The 10,735-nt window shown below is 42.4% G+C and overlaps 1 protein-coding gene across 2 annotated transcripts in view; it reads right to left on the bottom strand.

Moving 5' to 3' along the window:
• Window positions 1-7,088, bottom strand: part of COA6 (cytochrome c oxidase assembly factor 6) — a 10,806-nt gene extending 3,718 nt beyond the window's left edge. Inside the window, exons 1-2 of one of the 2 annotated variants that reach the window (XM_027094101.1) lie at window positions 6,941-7,088; window positions 5,998-6,157 (exon numbers count right to left, since the gene is read on the bottom strand). In XM_027094101.1, the coding sequence (XP_026949902.1) occupies window positions 5,998-6,141 (144 nt within the window). In that variant the 5' untranslated portion in view covers window positions 6,142-6,157; window positions 6,941-7,088. Of the gene's footprint in view, window positions 1-5,997; window positions 6,158-6,350; window positions 6,450-6,940 lie in introns of those variants that run through there. The other variant, XM_027094100.1, reaches the window with a different exon arrangement.
• Window positions 7,089-10,735: the final 3,647 nt, after the last annotated feature.

Raw genomic sequence — 10,735 nt, 5'->3', positions numbered from 1 at the left:
GAACTCAAGAAAACACTCCCATTTACCATTGCAACAAAAAGAATAAAGTATCTAGGAATAAACCTACCTAAGGAGACAAAAGACCTGTATGCAGGAAATTATAAGACACTCAAGAAAGAAATTAAAGATGATACAAATAGATGGAGAGATATACCATGTTCTTGGATTGGAAGAATCAACATTGTGAAAATGACTCTACTACCCAAAGCAATCTACAGATTCAATGCAATCCCTATCAAACTACCACTGGCATTTTTCACAGAACTAGAACAAAAAATTTCACGATTTGTATGGAAACACAAAAGACCCCGAATAGCCAAAGCAATCTTGAGAACGAAAAAAGGAGCTGGAGGAATCAGGCTCCCTGACTTCAGACTATACTACAAAGCTACAGTAATCAAGACAGTATGGTAGTGGCACAAAAACAGAAAGATCAATGGAACAGGATAGAAAGCCCAGAGATAAACCCACGCACATATGGTCATCTTATCTTTGATAAAGGTGGCAGAATGTACACTGGAGAAAGGACAGCCTCTTCAATAAGTGGTGTTGGGAAAACTCGACAGGTACATGTTTAAGTATGAAATTAGGTCACTCCCTAACACCATACACAAAAATAAGCTCAAAATGGATTAAAGGCCTAAATTTAAGGCCAGAAACTATCAAACTCTTACAGGAAAACATAGGCAGGACACTCTATGACATAAATCACAGCAAGATCCTTTCTGACCCACCTCCGAGAGTAATGGCAATAAAAACAAAAATAAACAAATGGGACCTAATGAAACTTCAAAGCTTTTGCACAGCAAAGGAAACCATAAACAAGACCAAAAGACAACCCTCAGAATAGGAGAAAATATTTGCAAATGAAGCTACTGAGAAGTGGTTAATTTCCAGAATTTACAAGCAGCTCATGCAGCTCAATAACAAAAAAACAAACAACCCAATCCAAAAATGGGCAGAAGACCTAAATAGACATTTCTCCAAAGAAGATATACAGACTGCCAACAAACACATGAAAGAATGCGCAACATCACTAATCATTAGAGAAATGCAAATCAAAACTACAATGAGATATTATCTCACACGAATCAGAATGGCCGTCGTCAAAAAATCTAGAAACAATAAATGCTGGAGAGGGTGTGGAGAAAAGGGAACCCTCTTGCACTGTTGGTGGGAATGTAAATTGATAAAGCCACTATGGAGAACAGTATGAGGTTCCTTAAGAAACTACAAATAGAACTACCATATGACCCAGCAATCCCCCTACTGGGCATATACCCTGAGAAAACCAAAATTCAAAAAGAGTCGTGTATCAAAATGTTTATTGCAGCTCTATTTACAATAGCCCGGAGATGGAAACAACCTAAGTGCCCATCATCGGATGAATGGATAAAGAAGATGTGGCACATATATACAATGGAATATTACTCAGCCATAAATAGTAATGAAATTGAGCTATTTGTCATGAGGTGGATAGACCTAGAGTCTGTCATACAGAGTGAAATAAGTCAGAAAGAGAGAGACAAATTCCGTACGCTAACACATATATATGGAATTTAAGGAAAAAAATGTCATGAAGAACCTAGGGGTAAGACAGGAATAAAGACACAGACCTACTAGAGAATGGACTTGAGGATATGGGGAGGGGGAAGGGTAAGCTGTGACCAAGCGAGAGAGAGGCATGGATATATATGTGCTACCAAAGGTAAGGCAGAGAGCTAGTGGGAAGCAGCGGCATAGCACAGGGAGATAAGCTCGGTGCTTTGTGATCGCCTGGAGGGGTGGGATAGGGAGGGTGGGAGGGAGGGAGACGCAAGCGGGAAGAGATATGGAAACATATGTATATATATAACTGATTCATTTTGCTGTAAAGCAGAAACTAACACACCGTTGTAAAGCAATTATACTCCAATAAAGATGTTAAGAAAAAAAAAAGACTTCATGATTTAAAGACATTGTACAAGTTTTTCCTGTCCACTGTAAGTTCAACAAGTTTTTCAATTCACCAGCAATCATATTTGTATTAAGTTTATCTTATCTGGAACATACCTTTAAGGAGATAGACACATAGTTAAAAATTATATTCATGAACTGTGAATAAGTAAACTGATTGTAAAACTTTAATACACTAAATATTTCATTTTATTATTTCTATTTACATCCTCCTCTTTCCATAGGGAATTTGGAGTATCTTAAGGCCCTATATCCTGAAACAGTAAAATCACAGAAGTAGAAAATCAAGGCCAACCACCAAATCCCCACAGCATCTGCACCTGAGCTGCTTTGCAGACAAGACAAAGGCATGATACCACACACGTTTTCACTGTCAGAACAGAAAAGCTTTTCTTAGGATTTAATTCTTAAATATTTCAGTAGAGCCTGAGTTAAGAATGTAAAACTGTGCCTGCCCTGTCTCAAGCTGGGATAAGAGACTCAGATAAAGCCAGCTACAAAGTTAACATTCCTCTGTAGGACACACCACAGCCACTGTCCTAAGAGACCCCTTTGAGTGAGTAATGCTTTTTTGGGGGGGGGGGGCCGTGTTGGGTCTTCGTTGCTGCGCGCGGGCTTTCTCTAGCTGCAGCGAGCAGGGGCTACTCTTCGTTGCGGTGCACGGGCTTCTCATTGCGGTGACTTCTCTTGTTGTGGAGCACAGGCTCTAGGCGTGCGGGCTTTAGGAGCTGCGGCACGCAGGCTCAGTAGTTGTGGCTTGTGGACTCTAGAGCGCAGGCTCAGTAGTTGTGGCACACGGGCTTAGTTGGTCCGCGGCATGTGGGATCTTCCCGGACCAGGGCTGGAACCTGTGTCCCCTGCATTGGCAGGTGGATTCTTAACCACTGCGCCACCAGGGAAGTCCCTACTGCTTTCTTATTCACCAAGAAACTCTGTTCTCTAAAATCAAACTATCAGAAATTTGCTCTTTGAAGTTTTTTCGGTAAGAATGAAACACCCCACTTTTGCCTGGGGGGGATCTGATAGGCACTTTGACGAAAAGAAGCAGTCTTGATTTCCAACTCAGGTGCAGGACTTCACATAAGGATTTCTGAGCCTGACGACATGGAAGCATTTTTCTTTGTGGAAAATAAGACCCTGGGTCCACTTCTCAGTCCAGAGTTGACGATCTGCTTATACACAGCCCTGCTTTGCTCTGAGCCCATCAGAGCACCACTTCATTTCAGTTTCACCTAAGCTCCACCCTTCCCCAAACCCTCTGATAGCTCCTTTCCCTTGGCTGGTGAAACGCCCACAGCAGCTCCAGTGCGTGGGGCTCCCTGGTTAGAGCACGTTAATAAATCTCACTGTCAGACTCCACACCCCTGGTGTCCTTAGGCTGACTGAGCTGGGACGGGTGTTATATGTAAAGGGCACCAGATGAAGAAGTGGAGAATGCTCTTAACGTTTTTGTGGCAAATCAATAGATCTTTGCATCTCTTGTCACATCTCCAACTGCCTAAATGACAATGCCATTTAGTGGTCCTACTTATACTTCAGTCCCAACTTGTCCAGAACTCAGCTCCTCTCCAGACATGTTTCTCCCCCTGTCACCTATTTCAGTGACCGCGTCACCGTCCACCCAAATGCTCCGATCTCTTTCCCCCTCTTGATCGCGACAGTACAAGCCTACATCATTCCTTACTTGGATTGTTTTAATAGCTCTTTAACTGGTTTCTCTACCCTCCTTCATCCATCCATCACACCACTGCCCAGAATAATCTTTTTGAAATTCCAATTTGATCACGGCACTGCTTGTTTAAAGGTCTTTCAAGGTATCCCTATTGCCTTCAAGGTCAACATCCAAACTCCTCAGTAAGACAAATCAGGTCATTCATGGCTTAATCTCTGTCCATCTGTCTATCTTCTGGGTTTACCACCAGTCCCTGAAATGCTACCTGTCCAGAGATACCCCATTTCCTGAATGTGCTGATTTCTCATGCGTCTTGCTTCCATGCCTTTGCATACACCGTACTCTCTGCTTGAAAAGCTCTGCTCCATAGTCTTTTCCATTCAGTTAACAGCTGAGGACCCTCGACATGTGGCACCTCGAAGAGGCTAATGTCCAAAAGGCTAATAAACCAACAAGCAATTCTTGAGAAGCACTGTGTATGTATAATGCTAGTGTCCTCTAAGCCATTAGATGAGATGCAGGATAGTAGCATGAATGCCAAAATACTGGAATTTCTGAGACATTTCAAAGGTTCACAGGGAAAAGACAGTATCTGAAATTGATGTTAGGATCAAGTATCTTGGCTGTCCGGTTGCTCTATTTGTGGAAGACTGTGTTGGATGATGTTACAATGACAGATATGATCCCTGCTTCTTCCTAAGCTACGAACCAATAGGAGGCTTTAAATCAGGCCATTATGCAAGGCCGACTGATGAGCGCTATAAAAGGGATAAGCAAAGGGGCAGAGAAGAGTAATCTGGTTTTGTGACAGCACAGTTTTATGGAATATTTATTATGTAAGAAATTTTTATTTTTAGTGTTTTATCATAGAAGTATTCATTGTGAATCTCTATTTGGTGGTTTTATTTTTACCTTTATTCTCTGGCTGTGGCTTCAGCTAAGTAAAAGAATCCAAACTGTGCAATCAGAGAGACCTACTTTCAAATCCCCTCTCTACTACTTTGCTGGTTAGCCGATCTTGAACAAATCATTTCACCCTTCTGAGCCTTAGTTTCTATTACATAAAAGAGATACAAGAGTACCTCACAAGACTGAATGATAATTAAAGCTAATGAAAACACAATTTCTCACACAGAATGCACTCAGAGAATACTCCCATCACTTCTCCCTCTGTCTCCTTCCCCACCTTCTCACACAAATCTCTGTAAATATCGTTTGCTTTTATTCTATGGCCACGGGGTACGACTCCTGAGTAGAGAGCACAGGTGAAAAGGGAGCAAAGGGCTGAGGGCGCAGGTTGGGAAAGGGAGCTCAGTTACAGACTAAGAATAGTCTGCAGATGAAAACGGTTTTCCCTGGGAGCACAGCTGTCACTGTCAGATGCGGCAGCAGTTATTCTGATTGCTTTGCTCTACTGCTCCCTTCTTTGTTGGCGTAATCTATAACTTTGTAGGTTACTGTCAGTTTCTCTAACAATGTTCATGTCATAACTCTTGGGTGGTTCAGTATCCAAGTGGTTGATACTGCCAGACCCTGGCCTCTCAGGTCCTTGGCCTCTTTCTTCAATGATCTTGTCCTCCAACCTACCTTACTGCCAGGATCAAAGCCTAGGCCTCGTCCTTACCAACAAACACAGCCCTGCCGTAATCTCAATTCCGAGCATCCCATTCTCCAGCCCCAATAGTGAAAAAGCAAGTTATTTCAATGCTCTGGGCTTCAGTCGCCTCCTCTGGAAATTGACGGCAACACCACCCATCTCAAAGGGTACTGATGAAGGAGCATCAGGCACTCACACCGGGGCACTTACTGAGCCCAGTGATGTTAGTTCCCTTTTCCAACCCCTCCCATTCTAAGGACTGGCAATACAGAGCAAGAGCCCGTGTCGGCGAGGCACTTGGAGCAGCTGGTGGCAGAATCCACCATATGATCATTTAGTTTCTTCCACTTTCTAAACTCCTTTGTATTTGCATTTTGGGTATATGACCATATGATTTGGGGCAGGCAACTGGGAATGCTTTATTTCTGATAGCAGCTCTAGGCCAATGAATTTGCCAACTCTTGCCCAAGAGTAAATACTATCCCCTCAGAAGATCCAGGAGAAATCTACCAATTTAGAAGGCTGGAATTTTTTGGTTAGTGTGCATATGTTTTGCTTTTCAATCATCTTTAAAGTGTCAGGTGACATTTTCCAAAGGTGTGCCTGCTATGTACATAAAACAAGCCTGGATTACGAGACAAGGTTTTCTCTGCTGCTCACAGAAACCGCTCATTTGACATGCCTCAAACGGTGCCTCATTTCATAGCCCACCACTCATCGTAAGCTCTATGTATTTTGACAGCAAACAGAAACACGTCCCAGTGTGACTTACCCACTGTTGGGGACAGCTTGATTCAAATGAGCTTCTTAACTTCTTGCACCGAGAAGCGTCCTCTGTGTTCTCATCTAAACACTTCCAGTACTCATCCCGGGCTCCCCAGCAAGCCTGCCTTTCTTTCATAGATGGGGCTGCCATTCCTAGTGGGCTCAAGCTGCCAACCAAAACACGTGATATTAGCAAGGAACTTGCAATTAGGTAAGCCAAAGAAAAAATACTGTTGTTCCCTCCAAACCCCTCTTTTTTTAAAGTTATGCCTCCGCTTTTTAATGATGTGACTAAAACCAATCAGTTCTATTATATTAACGGTATCGTAAGAGCACTCGCTTTTGACGCTTATCCCTTACACCAGGTAATTTGCTCCATTGCTGGAGTGGCAGCTTGGTCTCAGAAAGCCGGAGTTAGGGGCTTCCCTGGGGGCGCAGTGGTTGAGAGTCCGCCTGCCGATGCAGGGGACGCAGGTTCGTTCCCCGGTCCGGGAAGATCCCACTTGCCGCGGAGCGGCTGGGCCCGTGAGCCATGGCCGCTGAGCCTGCGCGTCCGGAGCCTGCGCTCCGCAACGGGAGAGGCCACAGCTGTGAGAGGCCCGCGTACCGCAAAAAAAAAAAAAAAAAAAAAGAAAGCCGGAGTTAGAATTACGGCTCTCACACGGTCTGCCACTTAAGACACTTCACTTATTCTCTCGAGCCTGTTTCCCCTTCGGTAAAACAGGGGAGCGGTGCCCATTTTACGAGATTGCTGTTCGAACCAAAGTGCTATACAAATAAATGCACGAGGGCAAAATCACCAGGCAGGACACGGAGTGCTGCTGCGTCTTGCAGAAGAGGAGCCCGAGGCTCGCAGAAAGTCAGCGACCTCCGGGGTCCATACCCTCCCCGGCCCGCCCCGCCAGCCCCGTCAGCCCCGCCAGCCCCGCCAGCCCCGCCAGCAAGCCCACCTCTCCGGCCGCCCAGAACCAGGCTCCCTTCGGCGCCGACTGGAGGAGAGGCACGCAGCCCAACAACCGAGAAAGAAGGACGCGATGCCGAAGACTGGCGGCGCACTGCCGCCTCGCCCGCTGGAGCTCAAGCGTCGTAGAACCCCGCCCCCTCAAGGAAACAATTCACGCGGCGAACGCGCTGGCCTTGGAATGAACCTTACGGGCTACCGTTCGCTGTTCCAGGAGGGCGGGACTTCCTGTTCCGTTCTCTTACCTGTCGCAGTGACTTCCGGGCCTGCTCGGGCGAGGGAGGCGGGTCCTGGGGCTGTGGGGGTGGGAAGTGGGTGGGATCCGGGCACTCCTCAGAGCGGTCTTGGCTTCGTTAACGTCTCGGTGCCTCTCTCCCTGCAGTTTTTCGTGATTTTAACGAACTGTGCTTCTTTCATGAATCTAAATTTCTGCATATATCTCGCCAAGCGCCGTTCGGAAAGCTTAACGTGCGAGCCCTGCCGGAAACGGCGGCTTTGTGTGGAAGTTGGCACCTGAGATGAGAGCGGGACGAAGCGTTAAAGGGCCGTGAAGGCTTAACTCCTCGCTTTTTAAATTAAAGGGAAAAAAAGAAAGAAGCGATCCCAGAAAGAGGCGGGTGACACCCCAGGACACATGGCAAATAAGTGACTGAGCTGAGAACCCAGGGCACCAAGCTCCCAGTTTCCTGATTCAAATTTGATCCTGTTACATTTACCAACATTATCACCTTTCCCTTGCTTGAACCCTTGCGGCTTTCCTCTGTAGATGGACAAGATCCTTTTAGTTGGTATGGGGAGACATCTAGTGAAAGAATATGAAAGCCACGTTCCAGTCGGCTGAGATCTGATAGTTCGTGGGATTAAAATGTGAGCCTGATTAGAGTTTACAGCTAAGATCTTTGGGCTTGGATCTGAAAGTTGCCGGAGGTAATACAAATTGGTCAGGAGAGTGGGTAAAGTTAATATCTGTATTATTGTTTTAATCTTACTTGTGGCTTTTTTTACTCCCTAAACGCCGAGGTGTTTTTCAAAAGGAATGAAAAGCGCTGCTCCAGATATTTTGAAAGATGCTCTTTTTAATATTTTAGTGAATATGTCAGCAGAATCTTTATTTGAAAGCACGTTTGTAGATACAGGTCAGTCGTCCAGGTCTCTTAAAGATCCCATCTGCGCCATCATCTAGTCCTGTTGAATTCTAAGTGCTTATAAAACTCACAAGCAGTTTACAGCTCTGCACTCAGTGCTGGCATTTAATCCTTTACAAATAAACATACGCAGATTTTCAGGTTGGCTGTGTGAAGCCTAAGTACCACCAAACATGTGTTCTACAATATGGGAAGGATTTCTGTAATAGTTAATGGAGTCTAATAAGTGGATTGCTTTGGCTTTACCAGGGCCACCAATTATTTTATACTGTGTCTATCAAGGGCAGTTTATATAAAGATAGTATCTTTTAAGTATGACTAATGAGATACAAAAAGGATGGAAGGAGTCTTGAATGACTTATGAGTTGAAAAAAATATATTTAAAGTTAAAAATTTTTATGCACTTAATAATAAATATATATATATAAAATATATAAAGGGAATCGATGAAATTATAAAGAAAAAATATATGGCCATAGTGGGTGATTTTAACAGGCCTTTCCCAGTCATTGTTAAGACAAACAAAAGGAAAATCAGTAAGGGTATAGAAAATTTGAATAACATGATGTACAAACTTGACCTAATGAATATACACAGAAAAACACAACCAAAATCAGAACATGTGTTTTGAAACGCAAACATGACATATTACCAAAATCAACTGCATACTTAGCTGTAAAGCAACTCTCAACGAATTTTAAAGATTGAAATCATTCAGCACGTGTTTTTTGAGCACAGTGCTGTTAAGCTAGAAATCAATAAAGAACTATAAAAACAAGTCCACGTAACCCACAGCCAAAGAGTCATAATGGTAATGAGAAAATTTTTTGAGCTGAATAATAAAATACAATAGCAACACCTGTGGAATAAAGTTAATGTATAATACGTAGAGGGACGTTTATAGCCTTAAGTAAGTACATTAGAAAAGAGGCTGAAAGGTCTTTAACTAAACATTCCCTTTCAAGAAGTTAGAAAAAGGAGAGCAAAATTAAGGAAAGTGGAAGGAGGGACATAATGCTGAAAGCAGAAATGAATGAAAGGGGAAATGAAAGTAGTGGTGTGCCAGACACTGCCTTGTACTGGCTCAGGAGAGCCAACTGTGCACACCTCTTCTGGTAGTGTTTTGTTTCGTTATGTTCAGAGCTAATTAACTAGCACACCACTGCACAGAGGAGATTGTAAAAATCCAGAAGTTGATTTTTTTTTTTGGAAAAGACTAAAAAAATTGACAAATATTTAACAGTATTGAGCAATAAAAAGAGAGATGTTAACAACCTATGTCAATAACAAAAACTATACTTTAGAAATCAAAACACAACATCTTGTAAACAATTTGATGCAAATAAAATGTAGATGATTATACAAATCTCAAGAAATACAACTAGCTGACTAAAGAGAAGAAAATATGAATAGTCCCAAACCATTAAAAATTTGAATCAGTAGTAATGAAGGTTCACACATAAATTCCAGGTCAATGGTTCCACTGGTAAGTTCCTTCAAACTTTGAAATAATTCCATTTTTATTGTATGAGGCTACCATAACTTTTGTACTAATTACAAAATCCCCAAACCTTGAAACATCAAACTCTTTGGAACTCATTTGTTGAAAAATGTAACTTAGTGCCACGATAGTCGTTATTTATATATCACTTAGTTGACTATATGTTTTGCTGTAGAAATACTGATATTTTTGATTATAGGTACTGTCCCAGTTCTTGCTACACAGTATACATTGTACGTTCCATGGTACCTTTCCAATATCCAAAAAAGTCTGTATTCCAGAACACATCTGTCTCCAAGTATTTCAGATAAATTTTGTGGACCTGTATGGAAGAATGATTTTATGACTTTAGGATTGAGAATAATTTTTTTTTTAGCCATAAAGGAAAAGATCAATAAATTCAACTACATTAAAATTAAGGACTTTTGTTTACCAAATAACACCATAAAGTAAGTGGAAGAGTCACAATATGGGAGAAGAAGTTTGCAAAGCATATAACAAGGAATTAGTACCCAGAATATATAAAAAACACCTACATCAGGCTTCCCTGGTGGCGCAGTGGTTAAGAATCCACCTGCCAATCTAGAGGACATGGGTTTGATCCCCGGTCCAGAAAGATCCCACATGCCACCGAACAACTAAGCCTGTGCGCCACAACTACTGAGCCTGTGCGCTAGAGCCCGTGAGCCACAACTACAACTACTGAAGCCCACGCACCTAGAGTCCATGCTCCGCAACAAGAGATACTCTAATGGTAGTATAAATTGACACAGTCACTTTGGAAAACTGTGACTTTAGTAAAGTTGAAGATACACATTTGCTGTCACTCAGCAATTCTATTCAGAATCTCTTGTATATGTGCAAGTTTGTAATAGCTAAAAACAACATACAGTCCAAACTTATATCAACAATAGAATGGATAAATTATGATGTCATAAGGTGAAGTATAATGCACCAATGAAAATGAACAACAACTATAACCATATAAACTATATAAACTATATAAACTATAACCATTTATAATAATATGATGAGTCTCAGTATTGAGTGAAAGCAGCAAGTCAATCAAAGAATAGATACTATGTGTTTCCACTTACATAAGGTTCAGAAATGCAAAACTCAACTCTCCTGTTAAGGA

This window comes from Aethalodelphis obliquidens, unplaced genomic scaffold, assembly GCF_003676395.1.
Source record: "Aethalodelphis obliquidens isolate GAN/ISIS:26980383/991018 unplaced genomic scaffold, ASM367639v1 scaffold87, whole genome shotgun sequence".
NCBI classification, from domain to species: domain Eukaryota; kingdom Metazoa; phylum Chordata; class Mammalia; order Artiodactyla; family Delphinidae; genus Aethalodelphis; species Aethalodelphis obliquidens.
The sequence above is the reverse complement of the archived record's forward strand: the minus strand, read 5'-3'. Positions and strand labels throughout refer to the sequence as shown.